Below are 15,719 nucleotides of genomic sequence, written 5' to 3'. Positions count from 1 at the left end.
TTTTTTTTTTTTTGGTACTAAATCTGTGCACTCCAGTGTGTATTTTCCACTTAAAGCACATGTCAGTGTGGACTGGCCCCATTGCAAATACTCAGTGGCCACCTGGGGTTGGGGTGACCAAGTGGGACGTGATGGGGCTGGTGCAGTCCACCATTCTCACGACAGGCATCTGGGGTCAGCGAGGCAGGGCACTGGCTGTGCTGGTGGGAAGCCAGATTCCAGCCCCAGACACCAGAACCCTTGGCTTTAGATCCTTGGGGTGGGTGCGTTGCTTCTCCTGGGAGGAAGGAGTGCCTGGGAGCCCCTGACCAGGACCTGGGGCAGGTCCACACAGGCCCTGGATTTCTTCTGTATCTGAGCCTGGCCCTGCTCTCTTGTCTCCCACCTCGTCACACTGGCTTCAGCTTTTTCACCCTGAGAAGGGAATTCAAAGCCTCTGCCCCTCCCAGACAGACACCAGGATATGATTTTCTTTTTTCTTTTCTTTTTGTTTGAGATAGGATCTCACTTGGTCTGGAGCGTAGTGGCCTGATCTCAGCTCACTGCAGCCTCCACCTACCGGGCTCAAATGATCATCCCACCTCAGCCTCTGAAGTAGTTGGGATTACAGGCACATGCCACCATGCCTGGCTGATTTTTGTATTTTTTGTAGAGATGGGGTTTCACCATGTTGCCCAGGCTGGTCTTGAACTCCTGACCTCAAGCAATCTGCCCTCCTCGGCCTCCCAAAGTGCTGGGATTATGGGCATGAGCCATGGGGCCCTGCCCTGGGTATGATTTTCAAGTGGTTGGTGTCTTGTGACTGGCAGCTGATAAACGGGTGATACAATGTTTCTATACAGGAGTCTGCAGAGCCAGGCTGCAGGGGCGGATGCGGGGGTAGCCTGTGGAGCCCGAGGGTGGGAACAGAGAGCGCCTTTTGCTGTAGGTGGAAGCCTGTCTGGCTCCTTTCCCTCAAAGGTCAGACAGCCTGAGAGATGTTTCCATCCTCCCATGCGTGGCCCTGAGGCAGTTAGCCGGTCAGTTACTCACTGTGCTCTCTGCCAACTCTAATGAGCCAGGAAGCCTCTCCGTGCCCAGGCGTGCTGTGATCACAGTGTTCAATGATGGGGTGAGGCTGCAGTGTCCAGCCAGGGGCTGTGCCACAGGGGCCAAAGGATATCTGACCTGCTGTCACTGCCTCTTCCATTCTGTTCTACCGGCACTGGGGCGATGCCATCCGATGAACAGATCCATTTATTAATTCAACATGTTTGTATTGAGAGCCCACTGGGTGCCGGGCACTGTTGTCGACACGGGCGATAAAGCAGCAAACAAAACAAGAGAAGCATTTTTGCAAGCAGGGGAGGGGACCTGCAGTGTTAGGTGTGGAGTTGTTGCCGGGAAGTAGAGAAGCTGAGTAAAGAGCTGGATGGAGAGAGATGGCCAAGCCCATGTCTAGAGAAAAGCATTGTAGACTGAGTGAGCAGAAATCGCAGAGGCCCAGAGGAGGGAGCATGCCTAGCTAGCCCCCTAGACCTGGTGAGGCTGGTGTGGGCTGGGCAGTGATATGGTGTGACTGTGTCCCCACCCAAATCTCATATTGAATTGTAGCTCCCATAATTCCCGTGTGTCATGGGAGACACTGGTGGAGATAATTGAATCATGGTGGCGGTTTCCCCACGTTGTTCTCGAGGCGGTAAGTCTCACGAAAGCTGATGATTTTGTAAGGGGTTTCCCCTTTCACGTGGCTCTCCTTCTCTCTCGCCTGCTGCCATGTAAGATGTACCTTTTTTCTTCTGTCATGATTGTGAGGCCTCCCCAGCCACGTGGAACTGGGAGTCTATTAAACGTCTTTTTCTTTATAAATTCCCCAGTTTCGGGCATGTCTTTATCAGCAGCATGAAAACAGACTAATGCAGGCAGCCTGCGTTGGGAGGATTTGGGCAAGGAGGGAGGAGGTGCTGGCCAGTAGACCTCATGTGTCTCTGTGGGTCAGAGCAAGGACCCGGACTCTCCCCGTGAGAAGAGGAGCCCATGGAGGTTTTGGAGCTGAGGAGGAGTTTTACAGATGACTGGTCTGTTCTGGGTACTTGCAATTAGTGGACCATCTGTATTCAAGTGTTGATTGGGTGGTTTTAACCCTGTGGGAGAACTCCCCAGCCTGTACCCTGCTCTCACTGTACCTGGCAGTTGTATTAATGACGTTAACTGCACAGTCCAGCTTGAGTCCCCTGTAGAACGTGGGCAGTGGACACTAAGCCAAGAGGAATCGCTGTGGGTTGGCAGACACAGTGGAGACTCACTCCTGGACAGGCTGTGGAATGTGTGGAAGCAGGTACAGCCCAGGCCGGCGCTGAGGTTCAGCAGGGAAGCCAGAGGAGTCTGTAGCCCTGGAGACCTGGCCTATAGTGGAGAGAGTGAGTCCGTGCCCGTGGTGGGATGTGGCTGCAAAAAATGGTCAGATTCATGGAAGTCTGGTGTCCAGCTGGCAGGCATTAGTGATCCCACAAATACAGCTGTGTGCCTTGAACACGCACTCAGAGCTTCCAGAGAGCACCTGGGCTGTGGGGGCTAGAGACTGTGTCTCGTGTGGAGGCGTGGCTGAGAAGGGGCTCGACAGGCTCTTCATCACTGTGTGGAGACTTTGAAGGACTTGGATGTGCTCGAAGCCCCTTCCCCTAATTGCTGTATAGGGCAGGGTGTACATCCCAGGGATCATGGAGGCTAGGGAGCCAGTCTGCACAGGATGGTTTTAGAAGCCACAGGATATGGGGGCTCTGGGTGAAGGAGCCAGAATTCCAGCCCCAGCTCCACTCCTCACGAGCTGTACAACTGTGCCCGTTACTGACCCCTTTCTCACCTTAGTTCCCTGGCTCTACAATGGAGGTAATTATCATGTTGAACCCACCGGGTTGAGATCTTATTTAATACTTGCACGGCCCTTAGAAACATCTAGCACAGTGGTCCTCAGCATTTGGAAATGTCTGGAAACATTTTGTCACACCTGAGAAGAGGGATTTCCTACTGGTGTCTAGCGGGTAGAGGCCAGAGATGACTGCTAAACATCCCATAATACACAAGACAGACCCCGCAACAATGAACTGTCTGGCCCCCAAAGTCAGTGGTGCAGAGATTGAGAGATCCTGGTTTCGCGTTTAGAGCGTGCAGTACATTTCAGTTGTTAACGGAACATGCAATACATCTTTATTCACATGTTATTACTTATTTGTCAGATGTTTATAAAACATCTGCTACATACTTGGCAGTTTAATGGAATCTGCAGATTCAAAAAAGTTCCTGACCACAGAGGTCATTTAGGCAAGCTAGGAAAGCACAGAATTATATAACACAAAATTACATTATACCATAAAGCATATTCTATAGTACACTTACTCTGGTGGGCTCTTGGCATAAAAATGTCTCCAATCTCAGAGGTCATGGGATAGTGGGCAAAAACCTCATATAATATAAAATTATGTTATCTCTAAGTGCTGAAATTAAGGTATAAACAATGTTTCATGGGAACCAAAACATCAGTCATTTGGAAGTATAGGTCAAGCCTTCATAGGAGAGGAACCATTTGAGCCAGGTGTTGCCAGAGTGGGATGGTCTCAGTGAGCGGGATGTGGAGGGTTAGGATGTTATCTTAGTCTGTTTTGTGCTGCCATTACCACCAAGTAGGTAATTTATAAGGAGCAGAAGTTTATTTGCCTCACAGTTCCAGAGGCTGGGATGTCCAAGATCTACAGGCCACATCTGGTGAGAGTCTTCTTGCTGCATCATCTCATGGTAGATGGAAGAAGGGCAAGGTGGAGAGAGAGAACAGGAAGGGGTATAATTGTCCTTTTATAAGGAACCCACTCCCATAATAATGGCATTAACCCATTCATGAGAACAGAGCCCTTAACCCATTCATTAGAACAGAGCCCTCAAGTATTGGGGGAACCCACCCACAATATTTCAACATAGGTTCTTTCTATTTTCCATAAGCATTGGCTGGCTGAGAAATAGAGACAGTATAAAGAGAGGAATTTTACAGCTGTGCCGCCAGGGGTGACATCACATACCGATAGGGCCATCATACCCACCTGAGTCTCAGATCAACCAGTTTTTATTAAAGGTTTCAAAAGGGGAGAGGGTGTAAGAACAGGGAGTACATACAAAGATCACATGCTTCAAAGGGCAAAAAACAGAACTAATAAGGGTCTAATAAACATTACATGCTTCTGAGGGAACAGGACCAAGGGCAAAAGCAGAACTACTGATAAGGGTCCAACAAAGATCACAAGGCTAAGGGCAAAAGCAGAATTGCTGATAAGGGTCTATGTTCAGTGGTGCACATATTGTCTTGATAAACATCTTAACAGAAAACAGGGTTTAAGAGCAGAGAACTGACCACAAATGCTGCTAATTTGTCTGACCACAAATTTACCAGGGCAGAGTTTTTCCCCACCCTAATAAGCCTGAGGGTACTGCAGGAGACCAGGGTGTATCTCAGTCCTTATCTCAACCACATAAGACAGACATTTCTGGAGTGGCTGTTTATAGACCTCCCCCCAGGAATGCATTCCTTTCCCAGAGAATTAATATTAATATTCCTTGCTAGGAAAAGAATTTAGTGATATCTCTCCTACTTGCACATCCGTTTATAGGCTCTCTGCAAGAAGAAAAATATGGCTCTTTTTGCCCGACCCCGCAGGCAGTCAGACCTTGTGGTTGTCTTCCCTTGTTCCCTAAAAATCGCTGCTATTCTGTTCTTTTTCAAGGTGCACTGATTTCATATTGTTCAAACACACATGTTTTACAATCAATTTATACAGTTAACACAGTTATCACAGTGGTCCAGAGGTGACGTACATCCTCAGCTTACAAAGATAACAGGATTAAGAGATTAAAGACAGGCACAAGAAATTATAAAAGTATTATTTGGGAACTGATAAATGTCCATGAAATCTTCACAATTTATGTTCCTCTGCCATGGCTCCAACCAGTCCCTCCGTTCGGGGTCCCTGACTTCCCACAGCACTCATGGCCTACTCTTACGAGACCCCACCTCACAACATTGTTACGTTTAGGATCAAGTTTCTAGCACATGAACTTTGAGGGACACATTCAAACCATAGCATTCTGCCCCAGTGCCCAAAATGTGTGTCCTTGTCACATGCAGAATACATTTGCTTCTTACCTATAATCCCAAATTGTTATTTGTTTCAGCACCACATTAAAAGTCCAAAGTCCACAGTCTCCTCTAAGTCAGCTGTGGGTGAAACTCAAGGCATGGTTCATTCTGAAGCAATTCCCCTCCAGTCATGGGCTGTGAAATCAAGCAAGTTGTCTACTTCCAAAGTACAGTGATGGGACAGGCATAGGACAGATATTCCATTCCAAAAGGGAGAGATAGGCAAGAAGAAAGGGGTAACTGGTCCAAACAACTCCAAAAACCCAGCAGGGGAAATAATACTAAATCCCAACTTGTCAAATAATCTTTTTCGACTCCATGTCCTGTCTTCCAGACACACTTGGGTAGGGACGTGGGCCCCCAAGGCCTCCGGCAGCCCTGCTTCTCTGGCTTTGCTGGGCTCATTCCATGCAGCAGCTCTCACAGGTTGGAGTCTTGTGCCTGCATCTCCCCCAGGTTGCTGTTGCACATTGGTAGCTCTGCAGTTCTGGGGTGTCAGGACGGCCTTACTCCCACAGCTCCACTAGGCTTCCTGGGGACTCTGAGCAGCTCTGACTCCACAGTTCTGCTGGGCATTGCCCTACAGAGGGCTCCCTGGTTGTGGCTCTGCCCCTGCAACAAGTCTCTGCCTGGGTCCCCAGGCTGTCTGCAGTATCCTTTGAAATCTAGTTGGAAGGAGCCAGGCCCATAGCCTCTGTATTCTGTACTCCAGTGGCATTAGGACCATGTGGATGCCACCAAGACTCACCACTTGGACCTTGTAGAGTGGCAGGTCAAGCTGCATCTGGGCCCATTTGAGCCATAGCTGGGGAGGCCAAGGAGCACTGTGCCCAAATGTGGGAGCAGAGACTTGAGGTGGCCCTGGACAGTGAGCCACAGGTCCTGAGGGTTCCCAAGACATAGCTTTTGATATAGTTACTTCCTTCGGATTTTGGCACTCTGGGGCTGTGATCACAGGTCATCTTTGCAGTGCCTTTGGGATCATTCTCATTTTCTTGATGAATAGCCTCTGGCTTCATTCTTATTGTACTAATATTCCTATCAAACAGTGGCTCTGGCCAATACTAATCTCCTTATCAAGTGGTCCATACTAATATTCTTATCAAACTATCAAATGGTAACATGCCTGCACCCTTGCTTTCCTCTCCTGAAAGTTCTTTCTCTACTACAGGGCCAGTCTCAGAATCCTTCCAGTCTCTAAGTTCTGTTTTGCTTTTTGTTATAAATTCCTCTCTCTCTCTCTCTCTCTCTCTCTCTCTCTCTCTTTCTTTTTTTGAGATGGAGTCTCCCTCTGTTGCCCAGGCTGGAGTTCAGTGGTACGATCTCAGCTTACCGCAACTTCTGTCTCCCAGGTTCAAGCCATTCTCCTGCCTTAGCCTTTAATAGCTGGAATTTCAGGTGTGTGCCACCATGCCCAGCTAATTTTTTTGTATTTTTACTAGAGACGGGGTTTCATCATGTCAGCCAGGCTGGTCTCGAACTCCTGACCTCAAATGATCCACCTACCTCAGCCTCCCAAAGTGCTGGGATTACAGATGTGAGCTACTGCACCCAACCCTGCTTTTCTTTATAAATTTCATCTTTAAATTATTTATTTCTTCTCAAATTTTACAGTTAAAATAAGTATACAGTTAAAATAAGTTATACAGCAACCCAGATGCTTTGCTGCTTAGATATTTCTTCCACCAAATAGCCTAGTTTATCACTCTTAAGTTCTGCCTGCTATACAGTTTGAGGACCTGGACACAATGTAGCCACATTCTTTGCTGCTTTATAACAAGGATGACTGTTACATCAGTTTCCAGTACCTTAATCTTGAAATATAGAGACCTCATCAGAATGCCCTTTACCATCCACATTTCTACCACCATTCTGATCACAACCACTTAGTCTAAGAAGTTTCAGACTTTCCCTACAGATCTTCTAATCCCTCTTTATTGCCTGTCTCCCTTCCTCCCTCCTTCGCTTCCTCCCTCCCTCCCTCTCTGCTCTCTCTCTTTTCTTCCTTTCCCTCCCCTCCCCTGCTTTCCTCTCCCCTCCCCTGCTTTCCCCTCCCCTCCCCTGCTTTCTCCTCCCCTCTCCACTTCTTGGCACCAATTTTCTGTCTTGGTACGTTTTGTGCCGCTGTAACAGAATACCGCAGATTGAGTACATTATAATTAATAGAATTTTATTTGGCTCATGGTTCTGGAGGCTGGGAAGTCCAAGATCAAGGGGCTGCTCTGGGAAGGGCCTTCTTGCACCATCCCATGGTGGAAAGTGGAATGGCAGGACAGATCAAGAGGGGACCTAACTGGCCTTTTATAAGGAACCCCATCCCACAATAATGGCATTAACCCATCCATGAGAGCAGAGCCCCATGATCTAAACACCTTTTATTAGGCCATACCTACACTGTTGCACTGGGGATCGAGTTGCAGCATGTGGACTTTGGGGGACACATTCAAACCATAGCAGGCACCTTAATAAAGGTGGAAAAGGGATGTGGCAGCTACAGTGGGAGGGAAAAGGTGGCTCCCTTAGTGTGCTTGGGAGGAGGGTAAGAGATGCATTTGCAATTCTCATGGCCACAAACTGAAGGGGCCTGGTTACCTGATAAGGAGCGTTGGCTTCGTGTAAGGAATGTGGAGCAATTGAAGCAAGAGGGTGGTTTGATCCGTATCATTTCTTAGAAGGATACCATGTTGGCAGTTTCGAAGAAGAGGCATGAGTGAGGAAACACTTGTGGTGAAGAGACCGGTTAGGAAGCTGTAACTTGGGGTGGGATCTGGAACCAGGCTGTGGCTCTGGAAGGGGAGCTGGAGGGCTGCACTCTGAAGTATTTCTGAGGGTCTAGACAATGTGACCTTCACACTGGGGCTGAGTTTTGTAAAATCTGGCATCCCCAGTTTCACCTATGATGCCAGGCCTGTGGTAAGGAGCTTAGCAAGCATTTGCTAGAATATGAGCAAATGGGGGTATAACTGATAATATTTAGTAACCTTGGTGGAGGGGGGTGAAAGAGGGAGGTGTTGGGAGACTGGGTTGATAATATGGGGTTGGGAGCAAGGAGAGAGGCTAGCTTTGAACATCTTCCATTTGAGGAATTTAAGATCATCCAGCTAGAATATTAGAAATATTAGGATGGGATGTGGAAGAAAAATTAGCGCTGAAAATAAAGAGCTCAAATCATCAGTGTATGAATAGTAGCTAAACCTCTGAAAACAAGTGAACTTGTCCCGTGAAAATGTGTAGCAGGGGAGAAGCAGAGGTTCAAGGACAGCGCCCCCGAGAATGCCAGCATTTAAAAGGTGGACCCTTGGTGACTCACGCATATAATCTCAGCACTTTGGGAGGCTGAGGTGGGCGGATCCCGTGAGGTCAGGAGTTTGAGACCAGCTTGGCCAACATAGTGAAACCCTGTCTCTACTAAAAATACAAAAATTAGCCAGGCATGGTGGTGGGTGCCTGTAATCCCAGCTACTTGGGAGGCACAAGAATCACTTGAACCTGCAAGGCAGAGGTTCCAGTGGGATCGTGCCACTTCATTCCAGCCTGGGTGACAGAGGGAGACTCCCTCTCAGAAAAAAAAAAAGAAAGAAAAAGAAAAAGGGTGGGCCCCAGCAGCAGAGCCTACTGTCCGGGAGTCAGGAGGAAAACCTGGAGGGAACCTTGACCTTGACTTAGAAGCCAAGGAGAAGTCATGGCCAACAGCATCAAAGGCCTCCAAGCACAGTGGAGACTGACAAGAGACCTTTCTTAGGTTTGACAGTTAGAAGGTCTCTGGCCTCAGCAAGAGCAATTTCAGAATAAAAACAAGGGTGGAAGGACTGGTGTTGGGGTCGGGGGATAGAGTAGGAAGTGAGAGTGTAGTACAGGTGAAGAAGTTTGATCACTGGAGGGAATGAGGGAGATGCGGGGGTAGCTTGAAGAGCAGAGAGAGGTTTTTTTTTTTTTTTTTTTAGGAAGAAAGAAGCTTGGGCATGTTTATAAGTCAGGGAATAGAGAAGGAGAGGTGGGAGACACAGGGCAAAGACGAGTCGGTCGGAGACTATTCTGTGAAGGTGAGGTGGATCTGGTGTCTAGGTGGAAGGATTTGGGGCGAAGAGGGAAGGTGGGAGAGTCTAGAGGTAGGCAGCAGGCAGACGGGGGCTCCAGGTTTACCCTACAGAACTGAGGACAGTGATGGCCAGGCGTGGTGGCCCACGCCTGTAATCCCAGCACTTTGCGATGCCAAGGTGGGTGCATCGCTTGAGGCCAGGAGTTCAAGACAAGCCTGGGCAACATGAGAAACCCCATCTCTACTGAAAATACAAAAATTAGCCGGGTGTGGTGACACATGCCTGTAGTCCCAGCTACTCAGGAGGTTGAGGCACAAGAATCACTTGAACCTGGGAGGCGGAGGTTGCCATGAGCTGATGGCACCACTACACTCCAGCCTGGGTGACAGAGCAAGACTCTGGAAAAAAAAAAAACAAAAAAACTGAGGACAGTAAGAATAAGTGATCGCTTGTGATCACAGACCCAGCAAGTACACCACGAGCTTCTGCCCCTCTGGTCTTCCCAGACCCCTTCCCCAGAACATTAAGCTGTATCACTTTTATGGGTCCAGGGTCTCTGAGGGGCTGGGCACCACACCGTGCCCCTGGGGGCATATCTAGTTCTGCCCCTCTTGGTTTGGCGGGTACCTGCTGAGTACTCACTGTATGTTAGGCCATGAATGCTGGGCAGCAGGAGGCATGGTTTCTGCCTCCACTGGGCCTTATTTCTTCACCTTGTCCCCCAGTTCTGCCCTTGGGCAAGTTCTGTGGCAGAACTGACCAGCTCCCTTCGGCCAGGGACATCTTGGTTCCTGGCAGAGCACCAAGAAGAGCAGATTGTCTTCCTACCCGGGGGCACCTTTGCCCAGCAGGTCAGGTGAGCTGGCCTCCTGGTGAGAAGCTGGTGCCCTTGGACATGAGTGGATTTGATGCCTGCTTTCCCACCCAGGTACTCTACTGTGGCTTTTCTCCAGCCCTTTATGCTCAGAGCTAGACCAGCAATGTGGGGTAGCTGCTGGGAGAAGGCGCCATGTTGTCTTGAGGCAGCAGCCAGCTCCGGAAGCCCTGGAACGCCTGGGGCCACTGAGCAATCCTCTCGCTTGGCCCCACAAGGGGAGGGGGTGGGCTCGTGAAACCCTCGTTGGGTATAGCAGAGCAAGCCCTAAGACTCGCCCAGTCTGCTTAGCGCAACACTGACGCTATTTTGGAATGAAGACAAGACAATGTAGAACTTTACTGGGGAAGAGGTCGAAGAAGGGCTAATTGTCTTGTTGTTCAGGTCTGGTTAGGGCTGCTCATCTCTGACGCCAAAGGTCTTTTCCCTGGAGGACAGCCCTGGAGGACAGCCCTGGAGGATGTCTGAGTATTTGTCTTTCGCAAAAGGTGAAATGAGTAGTGTTTCCCCACCCAGGCTGCATTTTAGAATCAGGGGAGGTGGGTCACTGGTTTGTTTCACTATTCACTATTCATGCTTGGGCCCCACCCCTAACCAATTAAATAAACATCGTGGAGAGTGGGGCCTAGTAAATGTTGAAGCTCCTCAGGTCGTTGCATTGTGCAGCCAATGCTGTGACTTATGAATAGAAAGGAAGATGAAATGCACGCTGGTCATGCAAGGGAGATGTAGAGAGGGAGCAGGGAGGGTGAGAGAGGCTGCAGTTCATAATGTCCTGAAATGTTAGAGCTGGAGGGATCCTGGTTCGGAGCACTGCAACTCAAAGAGTAGTTCCAGCCACACAGCAGGCCCCATTAGGGAGCTGGTTAGAATGCAAATCCCCGCCTGTCCTGTACCCCCATCTGGCACCCTCTGAGTCACAATGTGCACATCAAGGTTTGAGAAGTGTGCTTTCAGATCACCCACAGATCATCCAGACCAGTGGTTCTCAACCTTGGCTGCGCTTTAGAATCACCCAGGGGGCTTCAGCGAATTCCAGTGCTGGGCTACATGAATTAACTCAGAATTTCTAGGTGTTGGGACCCAGATACTCATTTAAAAAAAATTTTTTTTTTAAAATTATTTCAGGTGAGTCTCCTCTTCAGCCATAATCAAGAACATGAGGCTTGACCAGTGCTTCTCAAACTCGGACAGATATATGAATCGCCAGGCTATCGTGTTCAAATGCACATTCTGATTTTATAGGTCTGGAAGGGGGGCCAAAGAATCCACTTGTCTAAGAATGGCTCTGGGATGCCCATGGGACGGATCTGGCCTTTTTTGAGCAGTGGGAATAGGCTGACTTCTCAGTTTGACAGCAAGGAGACTGCAGGTCAGAGAGGGAAGTGTGATTGTCCACGGTAACCAGCCTGATACACATTCAGTACTTTCTGATGTACTCTACTGTGTGCCAGGCAGCGTGCTACATGTGGGACTAGAGCTGCGAACGGGACGGACCCCATTCCAACCCCCACAGAGCTTATATCTCAGTTGGGGAGATGACAGAAAGCAAATAAGCTGATGACAGATGGGAAATGCCATGAAGGCTAGGAGGGCCGTGTGTAGGGAATGACTCAGAGACTGCTGTGGGGTGAGGGGTAGGGAAGGCATGCCCCTTTCAGAAGAGCTGTCTGGGGAGTTACTAGGACAACACCTTTAACTGGGAACTTGTGCTGATTACAAACCGATCACTTTTCTTTACTGGACAGGGCCAGGCTTCATCCCCTCTGGGGTTTGGGGATGGTGCTTCTGACTCTCCCAAGGGAGTCTGACCCTGGTCCCTGCCTGCTTGTTTCCTCTGACTCAAGACTCTGATTCTTCAGTGTTTGTGGGCTCAGAGCGGGGCCTGGGAATGAGTCTGCTGGGGAGCAGGACATTGACTTCATCACAAGACAGGGCTGAGGGTCATTGGTTAATGGTGTGTAAAATGGACCAGACCTCATCCAGATGCTATCCCCAGCCCCTATGAAAACATGGAAGGTTTCCATTGGTGCACAAACACTAGTGTTTGCCTCCCTTTCCTGATCGACCGTCAGATTCACATGGGCTATTTGTGAAACTGCCCGTCCCAGGCCATACTCAGACTGACCACGGTGGTCTCTAGGGAAGGGACCTGCAATGTGTTTTTAGGAAGTGGTCCAAGTGACTCTTCCAATCCAGATCATCAGGAAGCATGGCGTGGATGGAAGAAACTGGCACCTGGCATCTGGTGCCTCTTTGTGTGGCTGTGGAAGCCACAGAAATTTCTTCTGCAGTCAGTCTGCGGCGTGGCCCTGGCTGAGCTGGTGGTGCTTGTGAGGAAGCCTTTGCTTGTGTGATGGGGGAACAGCAGCTCACCCCTTCCCGTGCACAGTCCTCACCTTACTGTCTTCGCCCTTACTGGAAGCATCTCCTGACTCCTCTTTGGCCGGCCAGACCCTCCCAGCTCCCTGTGCTCCCCATTCAAACACCTTCCCTCCCTGAGCTTACCCCATGGCCGGGTGGGGAGGCGTGAGCACTGTTTGCATTTGGTCAGAGTCTAGAAGGGATCAAGGAGCCCTCATGAGGACCATGTCATAGCCCCACCCTCACTCCCAGCCTCTGGCCTGAGCAGACCTGTTTGGCTGGATTGATGATGGAGAGGCAGGCACCGACCAAGGGACGCCTTGGATGGTGGAGAATAGGTGACCCTCTGTTGGGTAAAATAGGACTCAAGCCCTCACACAGTGAGTTGGCTTAACTTTCGTGTCAACAGTGGGCGGGGGTAGCTGTCTGCCTCCTGGAGCTGGCCCTTCCTGGGTCAAAATGCAGAAGGGGACGGTGAGAAGAACCACACATAGAGGCTGCAGTAGGCCAGCCTGGCTTGGGACCAAGTCTGTGAGGGCTGGACCCTCGGTTTTCCTTTCCATGGCAGGACTCACCTGGATCTCTGATGCCACCCTTGGAGGCATTAGGAGGAATCCTGGATGAGAAAGGTCACCCTCAGGATGACTGCCCCGGGGAACGGCTTCCTGCTTTCTGGAGGAAGGGAGGGGCGGACAGTGGGTGTGTCCTGCTCCGGTGTCTAGGCAGGAGAGTTTGTAAAGCTGACCAGACACCTGTGACTCCTATTTCCTAGGTGGCCCGAGGCAGCCGGCATGACAGCTCTCCCCAGGAATCCTGCTGCCTGCTGAGAAACATGGTCAGCAAGTCCCGTGAGTGTCGTCCGAGGGCTCCCCCACCCTGGAGGACGGGCCTCCAGAAGCCGTCTTCAGCAGGATCCTGGGACCTCTGGGGGCTGTGGAGGGACAGACAGGGAGCCAGGAGCCCTTCTCTTCATCTTGAAGGACACTGGGTACAATCAGCATCAAGCCCTCAGCCAGGGCCAGGAGAGGACCAGAGACTGCTCCTGTTGAGTTAGGGGTCAGAGGGGCTCAGAAGGGGGCAGGTGGGAAGGTGGACGGGGGCTGTACCTGCCTGTTTCGGCCTCTAGCTCCTCTGTGCATGTGTCCTGCAGGCTGGAAGCTCCTGGCCATGTTGGCTCTGGTCCTGGTCGTCATGGTGTTGTATTCCATCTCCCGGGAAGACAGGTACATCGAGCTGTGAGTTCACCTTCCATGTCGTTCCACTGGTTCTTGTCAGGGATGGGGCTTAGGGATGGAGCTTCATGGAGCGGGGGACCTAGGAGGGCAGGAACGTTTCAAAAGCCGGCGCATGACCTCATCCCTTCAGCTACTGGTATGGAGTGTTTCCGTGAGGGTGGATGGGGGTAGGGCCTGGGATGTCTCACTGGACCCTTACCCAGGGAGTGCAGGGGCAGGAAGACCTGGATCAGTGGAACTTAACTTGAGATGATTCCTGCTTGGCACCTTGGGACCTTCACGCCATGGGAGAAGGCTTAGGCTGCCTGGAACATGGGCCCCTGGGTCTGACTGGGCCTCCTGCCTCCTGTCCTTTTTTCTCTCCAGTTTTTATTTTCCCATCCCAGAGAAGAAGGAGCCGTGCCTCCAGGGTGAGGCAGAGAGGAAGGCCTCTAAGCTCTTTGGCAAGTAAGTACTCGAGGATGAGGAGGGTAGAGCAGGGCATGGAGCGAGCTGGGATTGAGGACAGCCTCAGTGTGAGGAGTAGATGGAAGGAGCAGCCTTGGTGGTGGACATGGGTTAGGTGAAGCCAGGGAGGGAAGTGAGGGCCTTATAATATTAGTCATGTGCCTAACCCTGCTTCTGGCATCAAGATTAACTCTGTTCTCATCCCCACCCGGCTTTCACCTCTGTGCAGCTACTCCCGGGATCAGCCCATCTTCCTGCAGCTTAAGGATTATTTCTGGGTCAAGACGCCATCTGCTTATGAGCTGCCCTATGGGACCAAGGGGAGTGGTAAGTTCCCACCCAGCTCTGTGGGAACCATGGGCTCACCGTGACCAGAGTGCTGCTGCTTCTCTGCTATCCCTGGCCCCAGTGCCCAAGTTCTGAGCCCGGCTCCAGCACCAGGGTCAGGGGAAGAAGAAGGCAGCCAGGGCTCTGAGGAGCAGTGGAGGGAGGGCAGGCAGCCTTCAGAATGCTAGCTGTCGCATCAGTCCCTCTGCCTGGCTGTTTTTGTAGAGGACCTGCTCCTCCGGGTGCTAGCCATCACCAGTTCCTCTATCCCCGAGAACATCCAGAGGTAAGGCGGCACTCCCCCGACTCCAGTCTGGGCACCTTCTCGTCTTTCCTGGCCCTGTGTGAAACAGTCATGGCCTGGCCCAGGGGTGTAAAGTCAGCATGACCGTAAGCAGGACCATGGGGTGATGCCTGCTTCACGGGGACCAGGGGCTGAGGGGGCCTAGGAAGTGGTCCTGAGACGGGCGCAGGCAGATCCAGGGCCGCGAGCGTGGGGTAGAGCAGGAGTGACTTCTGGGCCTGACCACTCCTCTTCCTATGGCAGCCTCAGGTGCCGCCGCTGCGTGGTCGTGGGGAACGGACACCGACTGCGGAACAGCTCACTGGGAGATGCCATCAACAAGTATGATGTGGTCATCAGGTGTGTGTGTGACTGTCTCTTCCTACTGCTTTTGGGAACTGGATATCCAAGCCAGGGACTGTACACAGGCCCAGGAGGCCTCTAGTGATGGGAATCCTCCCCCCAACCCCCAGATTGAACAATGCCCCAGTGGCTGGCTATGAGGGTGACGTGGGCTCCAAGACCACCATGCGTCTCTTCTACCCTGAATCTGCCCACTTCGACCCCAAAGTAGAAAACAACCCAGACACACTCCTCGTCCTGGTGGCTTTCAAGGCAATGGACTTCCACTGGATTGAGACCATCCTGAGTGATAAGAAGCGGGTAAGTTGCGGGACAGACTGGGGGCTGAGGCCTGGGGTTGGGGACACTGCCCGAGTCAGGACCTCACGCTCCTTGATGTCGGCCTGGCAGTCCTAAAGAGCCTGTGCGGGGATAGCAAGAACTAGGCTCCCGGCAGTCAGCGCCTTAGGCTGCCCTCCAATGGTGGTGTTCCGGTAAGCCGCCCCAGCAACTGGGTATAAAAGCCTGCAGGCGTCAGGTGGCAGCAGCCAAAGGCACCCATGCTCCAGGGCTGTCTGCGACAGGAACGCTTTCTGAGTAGGTGTTTGCCTGTGAGGGACTCGGGAGCCGAGGAACCCTCCAGCAG

At 51.2% G+C, this 15,719-nt stretch overlaps 1 protein-coding gene across 6 annotated transcripts in view; it reads left to right on the top strand.

Moving 5' to 3' along the window:
- The window catches only part of ST3GAL4 (ST3 beta-galactoside alpha-2,3-sialyltransferase 4), a 59,840-nt gene that overhangs the window by 38,286 nt on the left and 5,835 nt on the right, over positions 1–15,719 (top strand). For 5 of the 6 annotated variants that reach the window (XM_003910934.3, XM_009187639.3, XM_009187637.4 and 2 more), the window contains 7 exons: positions 13,212–13,287; positions 13,590–13,674; positions 14,041–14,121; positions 14,351–14,448; positions 14,674–14,734; positions 14,996–15,091; positions 15,205–15,394. In XM_003910934.3, coding sequence (XP_003910983.1) covers positions 13,272–13,287; positions 13,590–13,674; positions 14,041–14,121; positions 14,351–14,448; positions 14,674–14,734; positions 14,996–15,091; positions 15,205–15,394 — 627 coding nt within the window. In that variant the 5' untranslated portion in view covers positions 13,212–13,271. The other variant, XM_009187643.4, reaches the window with a different exon arrangement.

Source organism: Papio anubis, chromosome 12 (assembly GCF_008728515.1).
Source record: "Papio anubis isolate 15944 chromosome 12, Panubis1.0, whole genome shotgun sequence".
Classification (NCBI taxonomy): Eukaryota; Metazoa; Chordata; class Mammalia; order Primates; family Cercopithecidae; genus Papio; species Papio anubis.
Note: the sequence above shows the minus strand (reverse complement) of the source record. Positions and strands in the feature narration are given on the sequence as shown.